The 17085-nt window shown below is 51.5% G+C and overlaps 1 protein-coding gene across 7 annotated transcripts in view; it reads left to right on the top strand.

Moving 5' to 3' along the window:
• SOX13 (SRY-box transcription factor 13) overlaps window positions 1–17085 on the top strand; it is a 44247-nt gene that overhangs the window by 11379 nt on the left and 15783 nt on the right. For 2 of the 7 annotated variants that reach the window (XM_025277743.2, XM_025277741.2), the window contains exon 1: window positions 2438–3352. The exons of 1 other annotated variant lie outside the window; for it this stretch is intronic. In XM_025277743.2, the coding sequence (XP_025133528.2) occupies window positions 3231–3352 (122 nt within the window). In that variant the 5' untranslated portion in view covers window positions 2438–3230. 4 more of the 7 variants (XM_025277742.2, XM_006062327.3, XM_025277744.2 and 1 more) reach the window with 4 other exon arrangements.

Here is a 17085-nt window from a genome sequence, read left to right as displayed (position 1 = left end):
CTCAACGCTGGAGGCCAGGCCAGGCTCCAGAGGGCCCTGGCCGTGGGTGAAGGGGTTTGAACTCATCCATAGCCTGCTCCACGGTCCGGTATCTTTCTTTCTCCTCCCACGCCAATACCTTATGAACCACTCAGTCTCACTCTGGAATGCTCTTCAACTTACAGAGAAGCAGGATGGTTTGGTAAAAACACCGTGGACTCTTAGAGTCAGAAAGTTCTGGACTGGAAGCTTTTGGATTTTGAATCTTGAGGTTGGGCCATTTACCCAAATTCTCTGAGCTGCATTTTCCTTATCCATAAACTGAGGCAGTGGGTTGTCCTTTCTGGCAGAGTTATTGTAGCCATTGGTGGGAAGTGCTGAGACGCAGCAGTTGCCCGGGATTTGCCTCATGGGGGCTGTTGGGGCTGCTCTCTGCTTGCTCTTGCCAGTGCCATCACCCTTCCTGTGCCTAGGTTTCTATATCTGTAAGGGGGAAACGGTGCTCGTTTACTTCCTTCCTTGATTTTCCAGCTGGTAATGGGCCAGGCTGCCCACTTTCTGGGTCAGACCCAACACCCAGGGCCAGAAGGATCAGCCGCAGCCTTCCCAGAGCGCTAGCTGGGCCTGCTGGACCAAGTGCAGGGGCCGACCTCCCATAGTCCAGCCCAGGTGCTGCCCCCTAGGCAGCAGTGGGTTCCTCGTCCTGCCTTTCTCGCAGCTCCCACAGGCCCTCCAGGTTCCTCTAGCCGTCGCTCTGCGAGTGCTTGTGGGGCCAGTGGGCGCTGAAGGCCCGTGGACCCCAGAGGAGACCAAGGCCTGCTCTAGACTGTCCTCGGGCCTGTCGCGCCACCGCTAGGAACCTCGCTTTTCCCATCAGCAACTCGGGAAGGACCACTTGTACCCCTCCTGGGAAAAACTGTGAATGCTGTGTTGCTGGAGCAGTAGAGTCAGATGAGGATGAAGACAGCTACCCTGGTGATTTTTGTTGAAGTTTCAAAATCCGGTTGTGAAGTCAGACACTTAGTCACAATTCTGCATCTGTTCTTGGTGGTGCCTTCCACGCACAGGTCCTGCCACGTGGCTCATCTCAGGGATGCCTCGTGAAACCTTGTCAGTTAGGAAGGGCAGAGAGTACCTCATCCCTGGCTTTATGGGTTGGGAGACTGAGACTTACAGGCAGGGTGGTGGGGCCTCTTAGTTCGACACTGACTGTGGGTCTGAAGAGATGAGGCTGGTCCACGGGGCCGGTGCGGCCACGTGGCAGCACCCATGGGAAGCATGGTGGGGTCTTTGCAAGAGCCCCTGGCCTGCTGCCCCTGGTTTGGGAGAACTGGTGATGGGAAAGGGCTAAGGGCATCAGGGAATGCCTGGGGTCTGAGGGCCTCTTGACAGCTGCAGAGAGCCCATCCTGGGCCCAGATCTGGAAGGATAGTTGCCTTGGCAGAGGCCACCATCCTCCTCCCCTCCTTCATTTGCTACCTTGGCCATGCTCCGCATGGGCATAGCCCCGTTTTGTCTCCCTCCTCTGTACTCAACCTTTCTCAGGTAGCCTTCCTGGAGAGGTGAGGTCAAGGAGAGACGTTGATACGAAGGGGAAGGTGGGAAGATGGACTGGGAAGGTACTCTGCAGTACCCTGGCCAGGTGGTCAGATAGTAGCTTCCTAGGTAACCCTGGAAACAGCTTGAGCAAGAGACAGGCAGAAAAAGTAGAGGCGACACTTGGATTCTTCTCAGGGCTGTGTACATATTTACATATAATTTGCATATAACCAGTACACTGAACACGATTTCTATAATGTATACCTAGCCACACTCACATTTGCCTTTTACTGTTGCTCTTTTCAAAGATGTCCGCTCCTGGCTCTTTGCTCTTGTCCAGCCTCATTCCTGCTCTGTTCTCCCAGCCCCTTCGCAGAGGGCAGGGAACACTTGCGGGGAGGGACAGAGAGCCGGCTTCACGGCGGCCTGCTGTCGATTGCCCTCCCCGGGGTGAGCACAGGAGGTGGTCCCCAGTGACCCCCACCTGTGAGTGGGACTCTACACCTTCGTGTTAGGTGCACAGAGCTCAGCACTTAGCAGGTGCTCAATAAATCCAAGGATAAATCGAGGTTAGCGACGAGGAGGGACCTTGGAAAACAGACGTTTCCTGTTCAGACTCCTCGGGGCCCAGCTTTTGTCCCTGAAGACAGGTGGAAGTGAGCCTCTGGGGAGCAGCTTTCTCCCCTGTGGCCAGAGGAGGCATATCTTTCTCTTCTTGGTCTTGCGGAAATAGTGGTGCGGATGCTGCTGCTGCTGCTGCTAAGTTGCTTCAGTCATGTCCGACTCTGTGCGACCCCATAGACGGCAGCCCACCAGGCTCCCCCGTCCCAGGGATTCTCCAGGCAAGAACACTGGAGTGGGTTGCCATTTCCGTCTCCGATGCATAAAAGGGAAAAGTGAAAGTGAAGCCGCTCGGTTGTGCCCAACCCTCAGCGACCCCATGGACTGCAGCCTACCAGGCTCCTCCGTCCATGGGATTTTCCAGGCAAGAGTTCTGGAGTGGGGTGCCATTGCCTCCTCTGTGGTGCGGATGAGAGGAGCAGAAAAGAAGGGCCAGGCCTTCTATGATGTTGTTTTTCAGATTGAGAGTCTGTTATTAGCAATTTATGACGGCCAGGTCTGCAACCAAGCACATTCTGTTCTCCAGTGTTGAGGGGAGACTTGCAGGGCCTTAGCAAGAGGCTCAACAGGAAAAACACCCGGGTCGCTAATTTCAGGACCGACCATGCAGGGCCTCGGCCTGTGCTGGCGGCAGCTTCAGCGCAGGGCCAGTTTGAGCCCAGCCCCGCGTGGGGAGATGCCCTTCTGGGTGGCACGGCCTCCCCAAGGGACCGCAAATGGCTCCTGTAAGTGGAAGGAGCCCCCTCCCACGTCGGCCCACTGGGTCTTGGGTTGCTGATTGCTTTCTGTGAAACGGGGTTAGGACAGTGATGAGAGCAGAGTCACTGTAGTTTCTTGAGACGGCAGGGCCTGGGAACACTCCTACAGAGAAAGAAGAGCGGCTGTGTGAGAGAAGACCCCGGAAGAGGGGCAGCGGGCGAGATGACCACCCTTGTGGAAAGAATGGTGCACAAGCAAAGCAACCCCCTTTCTGCAAAAGAGCTGAGCTGGTGGAATTTAGCTCAGCGGCCGCAAGATCAGGGCAGTAGATAGAGCTCTGCGGGCGCCGGGCCCGTGTGTGTGCAGGTTGTTGTGTGGCGTCCCGGAAGACCATGGAGAGGCCAAGAGCAGCAGCTGCAGCGCCCCCTCCTCCAGGCTGGCCTCCGCGCGTCCCTGGATTCCTCACCAGTCCCCGTTCCTGGAAGCAAGCCCCCTTTCTCCATCCACTCCTCATGTAAGTCGCTTTCATTCTTTCTGTGATTTCCCTTCATTCTGTTCCCAACTGTTTGGCTTTGACTAGAAGCAGCCACATTAGCCATTCTTCAAGGGGTCCGCATCCCCCAGGTGGCCAAAGTGCCAAAGGGCAGAGAGCTTTGGTTGGCGGGGGGCTTCTCAGGGTCAAGTACAGTGCTGCCTGATCCCCGGCCTCTGCTTCATGCCTGGGAGGAGCCTCGTCTGCTTCCGGAAGAGCGAATCTCTCAAGTAGCCATTTCTTGCATCCCAAGCGTGTCTCCAAGCTTGCTGCCGTCAGACGGTTGTTGAAAGGCAGACTCATTGGAAGGATAAGAAGCTTTTGTGGGACTCCGGAAAGAGCCAAGGGTGAGAACGTAATGCGTTGGGTAGTGGGGGAGAGAGATGCTGGGCAGTGAGAGAACTGGCCTGGTTTCCAGCTGTGAGGATTCACTGTTATCTTATTATTATCCTCACACAGCTGACGGCCACTCAGTCCCGAGGCAGATTCCCTGTCTTCTCTTCTGTGGGTTGACATCCTTTTCTCCTGCTAGCTCAAGGCTCTTGCCAGGAGTCCATGAAAGGGTGAACTCAGGTCTGATCCAGCATGGTTAGGTTTGTTAGATGTGGAACACACGCTCTGGGCCCAGCACGAGACTCGGGGCTCCACTAAGCATCCCTGTCCCCTGCTAAGACAGATGTTAGTAGGGCGCCTCTGTGCCGAGTGCCGTGGAACAACGGTGACTAAGCTACCAGCCAAGAGGCTGAGGAACCCTGCTGGGGTAGAAACAGGGTGATGGAGGGGGTGAGCTTAGAGAGCAGTTAGGAAGAGATCTTCAAGGTCAGAGGGAGTCTTGAATGGAGGCCAAGGAGCCAAGACTTGCTTGACAGTGAGGAACCAAAGAACGTCTCAGAGAACTTTCAGAATGGGTGGCTCATTCATTGAAGCCAAAACTTCTCTCTGTTCTGCAACAAAATTCCAGCAGAACCCTGTGCTTTTTCTTTCCATTCAAAGACATTTTTGCTGCTTTCAAATTGTGCTGAACCACCTGGTAATAGAGACAACTTTCCTTCCCCCGCAGGGCTCTGGGCTCCCAGGATCGGGACCAAGCCTGGCAGCCTGCGGAGGGTATGTTCCTTCTCCTGGTCTCATGACCACACTCAACCGGGCTTCGCTCCCACGGGGGCCCGAGGGAGTGAGTGCAGCCAACTTTCTGAGATGTGCCATTTCTCCATAAATGAGCAAACTCATTTTGTTCAGGCTTGATGAACGTTAATCTCTAGATGTCTTTTTTAAAGGCAATGGTTTGATATATTTTTTAACAACTAAGATATTCAGAGGATGGATAAGTTTTCAATTCAGTTCAGTCGCTCAGTCTTGTGGCTTCCCTGTCCATCACCAACTCTCAGAGCTTGCTCAAACTCATGTCCATTGAGTCACTGATGCCATCCAACCATCTCATCCTCTGTTGTCCCCTTCTCCTCTCACCTTCAACCTTTCCCAGCATCAGGGTCTTTTCAAATGAGTCAGTTCTTCCCATCAGGTGGCCAAAGTATTGGAGCTTCAGCTTCAGCATCAGTCCTTCCAATGAATATTCAGGACTGATTTCCTTTAGGATTGACTGGTTTGATCTCCTTGCAGTCCAAGGGACTCTCAAGAGTCTTCTCCAACACCACAATTCAAAAGCATCAATTCTTCAGCTCTTAGCTTTCTTTATGGTCCAACTCTCACATCCATACATGACTACTGGAGAAACCATAGCTTTGACTAGACCTTTGTTGGCAAAGTAATGTCTCTGCTTTTTAATATGTTCTCTAGGTTGCCCATAGCTTTCCTTCCAAGAATCAAGCGTCCTTTAATTTCATGGCTGCAGTCACCATCTGCAGTGATTTTGGAGCCCAAGAAAATAAAGTCTATCACTGTTTCCATTGTTTCCCCATCTATTTGCCTTGAAGTGATGGGACTGGATGCCATGATCTTAGTTTTCTGAATGTTGAGTTTTAAGCCAGCTTTTTCACTCTCCTCTTTCACTTTCATCAAGAGGCTCTTTAGTTCTTCTTCACTTTCTGCCATAATGGTGGTGTTATCTGCGTATCAGAGGTTATTGATATTCCTCCCGGCAATCTTGATTCCAGTTTGTGCTTCATCAGTCTGGCATTTTGCATGATGTACTCTGCATATAAGTTAATAAAGCAGGATGACAATATACAGCCTTGACGTACTCCTTTCCCAATTTGGAACCAGTCTGTTGTTCCTTGTCCAGTTCTAACCGTTGCTTCTTGACCTGCATAAGCTTTACCCCATATCTCATCATGTGAAGCCACTGGGTGGGGTCGGGAGGAGACCAAACCCTGCCCACAAGGAAGCAGTAATCTGTCTGAGGAGGTGAGACAGGATCACTGGAACCAGCTGCGTTGTGAGAACAGAGCTTTTAGCTGAGTGGGCCAGGGCCCCAGAACTCTTTTTTTTTTAATATTTGTTTTAAATTTTTATTTATTTATGTGGCTACTCTGGGTCTTAGTTGTGGCATGTGGGATCTAGCTTCCTGACCAGGAATTGAACTTGGGCCCCCTGCATTGGGAGCTCGGAGTCTTAGCCACCAGACGACCAGAGAAGTCCCATGTCAGGACTCTTGAAGACATTTTTGTCTCCATGGGCTTGGTTTCAGAGGCTGGGTGCAAGGTGGAGTTAGACAGATCCCTCTTTGCATCCTATCTCTGCTTCTTCTGAGGTGGAAGATTTCTGGCAAATACTAGAACTTTCTTTGAGTTTAGTTTTTTCACCTACAAAGTGGGAAAAGAATAATACCTACCTCCCAAGTTTAAAAGGATTCAATGAAGTGATGTTATATATTACAGGGTCTGGAGTATACTCGATTCCAGTTAGTGGGAGCTGATGTTAGTATCATGGCCATCATGGTGGTGGTGTTGGGACGGTGGTGCAGCTCTCCTGGAGCCTGTCTGGATGTGGGGGCAGCTCCTCCCTTGGGTCATGAGCATGGCTTACATGCGATTTGGGGAAGGGAGAGTGTGGTGAGCGGACTCCGTGAGCTGTGACACCTGTCTCGGCCCCCCATCAAATTCTTCCTTCAGACGTGTACAGAGTGCTGCGTGACCCTGGCCACGTTACTCAGCCACTCTGTGCTTCAGCTTCAGGAATTATAAATTGCTGCTGGCAATCATACCTGGTACTTACAAGATTGAATAAAAAGGGTTACCTGGAAAATTCAGACACTGTCTGCCATGGGGGGCGGTGGGGGTGGAGTTCTTATCCAGGCATTTGCTGCTGTTACTATTGCTGTGATTATTCTGCTACAGGAGTGGCCCATACACTCAACCTGGACCTTGGAGCAGGGGTAGGGTGTGGGGTGGAGGTGGGCTCGAGTGTGGACCCCCGTGTGTGGCCCTCACTGTGCCGGCGCTGGAGGGCAGCCCAGAAGAGACGATGAACCTTCTCACCCACCAGCTGCAGGCAGGGTGTCGCCAGGTGGAGCATAAATGACAGTTTGGCTCAGCGTGTACTGCCTCTTGTCCTTTACCCGGTGTTGTCCCTTAATCGGGTCACTAAGGGCGACAGTTCCACACCAAGTAGAATGGACTTTTGCAAAACTGGTGAAATTCGCTTGTAAGTCTGAATCGCTTGAAAGCATGAAACCACTGCATTCACCAGACCCAACTGCTGGTGAATTTTTATAATTCATAGTAACAGACCGCCTTTAACTAACCTTTGGACTCTGGGCACTCCAGAGCTCCTGCAGGAACCCAGCAGGAAGTGGAGGCTGTCCCCCAGCACCCTGCAGCAGACAGGGCTGATTGGTTTGGGTGCACCTGCGGGGAAGCTGCCTTTTCTCCAGAGCCCTTGTGCTGTGGTTTTGGATAGGAGGCAGGTGGACCTTCTGTGCGATTTTGCTTCCACCCTTTAGCTTCAGGTGCCTCAATTATAAAATGGGTTTTGTTGCTACCAAAAATACCTGTGAGGTGCTTAGCTGGTGCTCATTCAAAAACGTGGCAGGCTGTCTTTCTGCCACTGTCTTTCTGCTGATGCGGGCTGTGGCCTGAAGGTGGGAACCAGGGCCTTAGCAGCACTTGTATTTCTGCAGCATCAAAGACCCTGGAGCCCTCCCCGACTTAAAGTTTTATCTCTGAGAGAAGAAATAATCATTTATCCCATGAGCAAATGGAAAAACTGAGACCTTGCAAGTTTGGGTGGTGTGTGCCAGGCCCCACAGTGAGTTCCAGGTGTCCAAACCCCTAGCAGTTGTAGGGAGGTTTCTAAACCATCAAGTGTGTGAAGCATTTTGACATTTAGAAAATCACTGTGCTGAGGCTCCAAGCCACACAATGTGTATGTTGACTTCCAATTTATAGATAGGAAAACTGAGGCTCAGAAAATTAGGACTTACCTAGGATTGAACCTTGATTTTTGTGGCAGAGCCGGGGCTCCAACTCAGACCTCCGGCCTCCAAATCCAGGGTTCACCACCGTGCACTCAGAGTTATCACATGGGTCTGTGTGATCCTCTCTGCAGTGACTTTTCCCCTCCGCGCAGGTAGATCTGTTAGGGTGACTAGTCATGAGCCAGCAGGGAGAGGGTTAAATTCCTTCCTAAGCGAGGGCAGGTTTTGAGCTGGGCACCTCTAGTGACCCCGTCACTGACCCTCACCCCGGGTCAGGGCGCGGGCTGTGGGGGAAGGGAAGGAAAGCAGCTCTAAGGGCTGGGTGGGGACGCTCATCTCCCTTCTTCTCTGGACAAAGACAGACACGTGCCAGTGGCTCTTCCCAGTCTCCATAGACAGTCCCTAAGGTTCCCCTGTGGTGCACGGCCATCAGCAGGGCCTACCCTCTCACTCAGGCCCTGGGGCCCCGGCAGCGCTTAGAGACATTGGAAGCCATGTGATGTGTTCTTGGGTAAGTGGGAGCTGGGCTAGTTTTTTTACCTGTAAAGGCACCAGTAATAGAGAATGAAACTATCAAATGACCCTTCTGGCTGGATGGGACTTTGGTCCCCGCCTGTCATTCACTAAAGAGGAGAAGGAAGATCTGGGTGGCCCACAGAAGCCAGCGTCTCTGACATAAGTGGTAACTCTGAACCCTGGGAAGGCTTCTCCATTCCCTCCTCTCCCCAGGTGGCCCCACCCCAGTCACCCCCTCTGTTAGCTCAGACCTACTTGAAAGCATGTGTTTGAATTATTGTCCCTGTGTCCTCCCTAGATGGACCTCAAGGAGGTCGAGAGCTGTAGAGTAGACTGCCCAGGGCTGCTCAGCAAGTCGGGGATGGGGAGAGCTGTTCTGGAAGCCAGGCGTCACCCAGCACTTTCCTTGAGACTGCCACCCCAAGAAGGCCAATTGAGGAAAGGATTTCCAGGAAAGCAAGGAGCTGACTTAAAGGAAGTGAGCAAAATCTCTTCCTCCATCCCCGCCTTCCTGCCCCCAGACCCTTCCCCTCCCCACTGCTGCTGCTGCTAAGTCACTTCAGTCGTGTCCGACTCTGTGTGATCCCATAGACGGCAGCCCACTGGGGAATTCTTAATACACCTGTCTCTGAGTGACAGGGAAAAGCCTTTAATTGTACCCAGAGGCGAGGGAGGCACTGAAGGGAAAGCCTGCTCACTGGTGGGGCAGGTCCCAATCTGTCTGGCTCTGGCCCTTTTGGACACTTCAATTAATGATGTTAATGATGGCTTTGCGCGCAAGGGGCTCTCCAAGGCAGCTGGTCTCCCGGCTGCACAGCCTCGATACCTGGCCAGACCTGAGTCCCCAGTCCGTGAGTCTGTTTTATGCCTGTCTGCAAGATTAAAGGTGCCATGAAACTGTAAATTATTAGCAGTTTCATGTTCTCCATCTTTTGTGTGTGTGTGTGTGTGTGTGGTAACATACATATTAATGAAATTGACTGTTTTAATAATTTTTAATTGCATAGTTTGGAAGCGTTAAGTACATTTGCATTGTGCAACTGCCCCTGCTGTCTATCTCCAGAAGTTTGCCTCCCCCAAACTAAAACTCTGTACTTGTTAAATAATAACTCCCCCTTAGCCCCTCTCCCCAGCCCCTAATAACCTCTATTTTACTTTCTGTCTCTATAAATTTACTATTGTAAGTACCTCATACAAGCAGAATCAAGAAATATTAGTCGTTTTGTATTTCACTTAGGCTTATTACATTTAACATTTTCAAGTTTCCTCCACATTGTAGCATGTGTCAGATCTCCTTTTTAAGGATGATGATATTCTGTTCTTATCTATACCACGTTCTATTGTATCCATTCACTCTTCCACAGACACTTGGGTTGTTTCCACCTTTTGGCTGTTGTGAATAGTGTAAAAGCACGGGTGAGCACCGTCCCTTCGCGGCCCTGCCTCACATCCTTTGGTTATACACCCAGAAGGAGAATTGCTGGATCGTAGGTTTATTCTATGCTTCAGCTCTTAAGAAACCACCGTACTGTTTTCCGTAGCAGCTGTAAAATTTTACATTCCCACCAGCAATTGTCTGCATCCTTGCCAACACTTTTTTTAATTTTTTTAAAAATAGTAGCCATCATAATGGGTGTGACGTGGCATCTCACTTTGATTCTCCATCTTTTGAAGGGGAAGTCAGGCCCCAGGAAGCACTAAGACATGTCCTCCGCATTGCAGAGCAGCTAGGCCCGGGCCCACGTTTCTGGGTCTGTGTCACAGGTTCCATCCTGTACTTCTGCTACGCAAGAGGAGGCAGACGAGGGGAGGGTTTATAGATTAGGAGGTTGGGATTAACGGATACACTCAACTGTATATAAAATAAAGCCAGTAAGAACCTACTGTGTACCACAGAGAACTCTGCTCAGTATTTTGTAATAACCTATAAGGGAAAAGAATCTGAAAAAGAATGTATATGTGTATGTGTAACTGAATCACGCTGCTGAACACCCGGAGCTAACACAACATCGCAAACCAACTAGACTTCAGGAAAAAAAGAAAAGTAAAGAAAAAGAGGAAGCAGGTGAGGCCCTTCTCCTACCTTGCTCTTCCTGCCGATTGTCAGGGCCCTTTCCCTGCCTTCTGTCATAGGAGCAGAACGGCCCTGGCCCATCAGAAGTGTCTGGAGGGTGAATGACCTTCAGGGGGAGAAGGGGCTTTCAGTGATATTGAGATTTAAAGAGTTGGATTGTTTTAACCCTGGGCACACTCCAGTGTTCTTGCCTGGAGAATCCCAGGGAGGGCGGAGCCTGGTGGGCTGCCGTCTCTGGGGTCGCACAGAGTCGGACACGACTGACGCGACTTAGCAGCAGCAACAGCATTGGGTAGATTACGGTACAGCCACTGCAGAGATGTGCAACAATTACAAATGACTTCATAACTAATTTTCTTTCTATTTTGCTACACTGCATGGCCTGTGGGATTTTAGTTCCCCAACCAGGGGTCCAAGGCAGGCCCTCACAGTGAAAGCGCAGAGTCCTAACCACTGGACTACCATGGAATTCCCTGAAGAATTTTAAATAATTTCCAGTTTTTAGTAACATGAAAGCTTCCTCTGGTATTACGTGTATATGGAGGGGAATAGTGTAAAACTTCTTTATGAGCTTAATGATGAAAAAGAAAACTAGACACAGGAAAAAGATTTAATGGAAATATGCCAAAGCGTTATCAGCTGCTGCCACCTCTGGATTAATGTGAAGTGGGTGACTTTAATTTTTTTGTCTTTATGTTAGTCTAAATTTTTCAGATTATCTATTGTACAATGAGTACATATTCCTTTTATAGTCAGAAAAAAGATTGATAATAAGATGATGGCCGCTCTTCGTTTGGCACATGTGTTGAGTGGTCTGTGAAGTATACAGCTCTGCTCAGGCTGACGGTGGGACGCTAAGGTGTGGAGGTGTGGGGACAGAGGGCAAGGAAGGAAGGTCAGGACCCGGCGAGGTGATCGCTGGGGGAGGTCAGGGACGGGCGTATCTCTGCGCCCTCCGATGCCGCCCTGAACTCCCGACATTAGGACCCTGGTTTTGAATCATTTGATGTCTGCATGTGGCATTTGCCTTTGACTTTTCTCACTTCAGCTGAGCTGGGACCTGCCTGGACCCCTTGACCCCCGTCATGAGAGCAGCGGTGGCCCTGCAGAGGTTAGGGTCGAGGGGCAGGCGACTCAGCTTCCGGTGGGTGATTTCCCATGGCTCTTAGGACCTCAAGCATGTGGGAGAGAAACCAGCATAATCCAGCGCTTTAAAGAAAGTGCTCGACAGCCAGTCTCTGGGCCAGTGTTTTGCTCACCACTCATTGGCCATGACCTTTGGCAGCCTCCTTAAGGCTTTGTGTCCTCAGTAGTTAAAACAGAGATGATAACAGTAACTATTTCACAGGGCTCAGGAAAGTATTAAAAGAGCTAATTAATGCCTACTGATGGCCCCTAGCTTATTGTGTGCCTGATTCCTGTTGTCTGGTTGAGAGGAAGATTCTGATGCTAGACCTCCTGGACCCAAACCACCTCTGTGCCCCAGTTTCTCCATCTGTAAAATGGAGATCATAATACCAACTATCTCAGATGGTTATTGTGAAAATGAAATAAATTACTATAAATAAAAGTGACTGAAATAATACATAGTAAATACTTAGGAAATGTTAACTATGATCAGAGGGACACACACTGGAGTGGAAACCAGTTATGTGTGGGGGGCACCCGCCAACTCATCTGATTGTCCCAGGAGTCCCATCTCACAGGTTAGTGCCCATCATTCAGTTGTTAAATACTTTGAATGCCCGCACTATTATTACCAACTCAGGCTCCAGATGTCAAGATTCCTATCTCATCCCACCGCTTTGCCAGATTTCTCTTTTCTTAGTTGAAATGGTCCTGCTCAGTTTCCAAAGGGTGCTGGTGCTGGAAGTTGGGGTCCCAGGCAGACTGGGGTACAGGCTGGCTGCTTTGGGGATTGCTTGATGAGCATTTTAAATGAAATTGGAGACTTGAAGCTGTTCTCCTCCCCTTGCTCCCCTGCCCTTTTGAGAAGGAGCCAAAGCCAAGAAAAAGCAACGATTCACAAATATAAAGGGGACCATGAACGTGACAGACAGGAGAAATCTTCCGCAGCAGTCTTGGCTGCCGGTGGGCCGATGGGGTAGATAATGGGAGAGGAAACATGGCCTTTGCAGAGAAATAGAACGGAACACTTTGTTCACTGGAAGAATGAACGCTGGTTGAGTAAGAGCCGCTCAGTCGGGGTTTCCGATGATGAGCTTGTCTTTGGGGAGATGATGGCGATTAGGTTTTCTCAAGGCGCAGGTGGGGTCCCACCCAGAAACCCTGGGGTGGGGGAAGCCACAGACCTGAGCAGGGTGCCCAAAGGTGAGGCCAGTGCATCCCAGTGCAGCTCATGGGCCCTGGCCGCTGACTGCAGCGCCGCCAGCCACTCTGTCCCTCCGTTGTCTGCCCAAGCCGAGGAGCGGGGTGTGCAAATCCCTCTGGAAGCCCCCGAACCTTTTCTCAAAGTATATCTTTTTATGGAGCCTTAGGGAGGTAGAGGGGCTTCCATGGTGGCGCAAATGGTAAAGAATCAGCCTGCAATGCAGGAGACTCCGGTTCGATCCCTGGGTCGGGAAGATCCCCTGGAGAAGGAAATGGCAACCTGCTTCAGTACTCTTGCCTGGAGAATCCCATGGACAGAGGAGCCTGTTGGGTTATATTGTCCACGGGGTCGCAAGGAGAAACTGAGCAACTTTCAGTTTTTTATAGGGAGGTACATCCCAGGGAGGAGAGGATGAGGCCACGTGTATTTTCTGATTATTTGCATGCCAACTTTCTGGGTCAAGACGGTATCCTGTCAACACTTCCCTGGACATATATTCTGTACCAGATTCTCGAAGCTTATGATTACCTTCTAATTACAAAGTAGGTATTGGAATCTCTGTTTTACGTGTAAAGAAACTATTCTAAAGACTGAATCTTCCCCCCAAGTTTCCAAAGTGACTTTGGGTTTTTTTGATTAATTCTTCCTTGGCCATGACTCAAGAAACGACTGGAATCCTGTAAGCGGCAAAGACAGTGGCGGCTTGATCTTTGCTGGACCGGATCCTGTTACCTGGGTTAGAGGGAGCCAGGGCACAGCCAGCAGATGGGAAGACATGGATCTGGGCATTAGTAATGGCTGAGTTCAGATGCCTCCGCTGGGCCTTGGGTGGGTCAGGAGAAGGAGAGACGAGGCCTTGCCCAGTGCCCTCAGCCGGGTGGTGTTCTGGCACAGCTTGCTCTTTTTCCTCCTGTCCCTGTGGTTAACACTTGGGGCTACCCCACAAGGCAGGTCTCTGCCGAGGCCGGTTGGCCCGGGCCGCGCGCGGGCCCTGGAAGGGACCTGCTTGTGCGAAGGAGCAGACGTGCATGCCCTCATCCAGGCTGGGGGCCTGGACCTGGCGCTGGGAAGGGAGGTCAGCGCTGCAGCTGCCCCAGCCCTGTGGCCCAGCTGCTGACGGGGCTCGGGAGGGGCTGGAGACAGCCTCAGGTCCCGAAGCAGGAGGGCCCCAGAGGAGGGCCTCCAGGAAACACTGTCTACTTCCTTGGCTTTACCCAGGCTGGTGGGGCAGCCCCTTCCTCCTAGGAATCTCAGCGGCCCTTCCACGCTGCCTCTTCTGTCTCTGCTGGATTCTTCAGGAAGAGGAGGCTCTGGGTGGGAACAGCACCGCCCGTTTCTCCCAGCTTTTTAAGTCCTTTGGGGGTCAGCTGAATCTTGGCAGCTGCCAAAGCTCCGTCTGGAGCAGGATTTCTGTGCTGGCGATGCAGGGGGCTGCCTCCTCTTACAGGCTAGGACAGGGGCTCCCGGGAGCTCGGCGCGCCTCAGTCTAGCTAGTCTTGGCTGCTCTGCTAGGTAATGTATTACCTTGATCAGCCTGGAAACAGCCCAGGGACGGGGGGTATTGGCCATTGTCTCCACCTGGTCTGGGCTAGACGGGGCCACACCATGGACCTGTTGACCCCCAGGGCCCACAGAGGCCGAAGAGAGGGAGAGAGCCTCTCAGGAAAGCTTTGTTTCAAGCCTGTGGCCAGCCCAGCCCCCAGCTCTGAGTAAACAGCAGAGATAGGATCGGGCGTAGCCAGGAAGGGTGGCAGGGTGCGGCCTGGGAGAAGAATGGCAGGATGTGGCACTGGGCACCGTGCTGGGCACCCACGCCTCGAGCCATTGTTCAGGGCTGCCCGGGGCTCTCAACTCTCAGGGGCCCTGAAAGGAAGTGATGTTCCTCTGGGACCCGTTCCCCTGGCCCTGCCACTCCCGGCCACATGCTTCCTCCCTGGCAGTGCCCTCTGCACCACCCACGCAGGGGCGGGGGTCTCAGTAGAGGGTCAGGTGTGTGCCCAGCGGGGAAGTGTCGTCACTGGCCCTCCTAGGAGGGTCCGCCTTCCTGAGGCCCTGGGTCTGAGTCACCCGTCATGCTCCGATGACTGGAATTTATCTCTATCTTTATCTGTATCTAGATGTGGGGAGGGGAGGGCTGTTGTTATGGAGGGAGGGAGGAAGGTCTGAGAGTAAAAAGTCCTTTGATTCCAATCTGGCTGGGCTGGTTGTTGTCTGATTGGGAGAGGAAGTGGCTGGTGATTTGTTTAGGGGTAGAAAGGGGCTTAGTTTTTGTGTGCCTAGGGTGGGAGGGGGTCAGAGGGGCTGGGAGAGGGTTGACTGTAGGCAGGAGAAAGAGGAGCTTAGCCCCTGGAGTCTGCCTGGTTGCAGACTCCAGAACTGGGCTCTGCGCCCTCGTCCCTCTGTGGGGGGCAGGCTTCCGCTGCCTTGTCCTGGGCGCTGGATTTGAAGTCAGCTCAGAGACTCAAGACTCTGCTGCATCCAGGGTGGGGCTGGCCAGAGCCCTCTCCCCCTAGGGGCCTTCACTTCTCAAGATGCTCAGGTGAGGTTAAACCCAGGAGAAGGTGGCGGAGGGCCTGTGGGATAGGTTCCCCGGAAGGGAAGGGAAGGCAGAGCAGGAATGCTGCTCCGTGCCCCAGCTGGTTGAAGGTCCTCTGACTGTATTCCTAAATCAGTATGCCCAAACAAGCCAGGTGAACCTGACGTTTCTGGGCCTCAGTTTCTCCATTTATAAAATATGAGTAAGACTGGGCGAGAGGGAAGAGATTGGGAACACAGAAGCGCTTCTACCCGAGTGAGAGCCCCACCTCACCGGGTGGCCTCTGACCAGGACCTGGATGGGAACTGGGGGAGGCCAGTAATCCACATCTCCTGAGCACCAGAAGAGTCTGACTTCTGGGCGTCTGGGGAGAGGGGAGGCTGTGACAGCTGACCTTAAAACCTCCTGAAAAATCATGTATATATGATTGAAGCATGGAGCATGCTTTGTAGGGAAGGGGTAATAAGGGAATTTTTTTTTTTTAAGTCTCTGGAAAAGACTTAAGGGAAGACTCCACAGGGTCTTTAAATTCATAACGTTTGGAAAATGTTTCTTACTGTCCCAAGGTAGGAACAAAAGGAAGTGGAGTTGCCTTGCTACTGGGGGATTGGGGTCATTCACAGGAAGAGCTTAGATGTAAGAAAGATGCAGCTGAGGATAACTGGCTGTGGGAGGTGGGGGTGTGGGAAATTAGCCACAGACAGCAGCATCCATCTGATGGTGATGATATAGTAGTTGCCACTTAGGCATTCAGATCTGCCTTGTCTTATGCTGCTGAGCTGTATTATACTCTGAGTGTTGTGCAAATGTTTGTTGAGCACCTATACGTACCAGGCACTGTGCTAGACTGCGGCTATACTGATGAGCAAAACTGAGCTTATTTTCACAGTGTGGGGTTGGATGGGTTCTCAGGCTACTGGGCCAGTCAGAAATAAAACATGTGAAGGTATCATTCCCAATTGTGAAAAGTACTTTGAAGTCGCAAGTTCAAGGTGCCAAGAGAATGTAAAACAGGCATATCTTATAGGGTCTGGAGTGTTAATGGAAGGCTAATCTCTTCATCTTTGGTCTTTCCTTGTGGCTCAGCTGGTGAAGGATCTGCCTGCAATGCAGGAGACCTGGGTTCGATCTCCGAGTTGGGAAGATCCCCTGAAAAAGGGAAAGGCTACCCACTCCAGAGTTCTGGCCTGGAGAATTCCATGGACTACAGTCCATGGGGTTTCAACACGGAAAAGCATTCCTGCTCTGCCTTCCCTTCCAGGGTTGCAAAGTCGGACACAACTGAGCGGCTTTCACTTCAATCTCTTCATGTTGGGAGTTTTATTCCCATTTCACTGAGGAGGAAATTGAGATTTAGAGAGGTTACGTCGGTTGCCCATGGTTACACAGCAATCAATTAAGCAAATTTAGGATTCAAATGGACTCAGGTGTGTCTGACCCAGAGCCTTCTCTCTCAACCACCTGGCTCTAGGAGCATCCTGGGCTATATGGCACCTAATGGATGCTCAGCCTGTATTATTTAATGTCCATGGACACCTGTGAGAGATGGATTATTATACCCATTATATGGATTAGGAGGCGGAGGCTCAGAGTTCGTTAGTTTCCAAAGGTAACACAAGTCAGTTGGTGGCAGGGCAGAGATTTGAATCCAGATTGTTAAACCCCAAAGGCTGCACTCTGCATCAACCCTGGGCTGTTGCTTCTCCATAAACCAATGAATCCATGGAGGGGACCAATGGAGAGCCAGGGCCAGTGCCTGCAGTGGAGACAGACGCCTGTGGGAATGAAGGGCCCTTTTCTGGGCTGCTAGCAGGATCTGGCAGGTAATAGGGGGTTGGGGTGGGGGAGTACCATGCCCTGGTGAACAGACTGACACCTCCAA

Source organism: Bubalus bubalis, chromosome 5, assembly GCF_019923935.1.
Source record: "Bubalus bubalis isolate 160015118507 breed Murrah chromosome 5, NDDB_SH_1, whole genome shotgun sequence".
Lineage (NCBI taxonomy): Eukaryota > Metazoa > Chordata > Mammalia > Artiodactyla > Bovidae > Bubalus > Bubalus bubalis.
The sequence above is the reverse complement of the archived record's forward strand: the minus strand, read 5'-3'. Positions and strand labels throughout refer to the sequence as shown.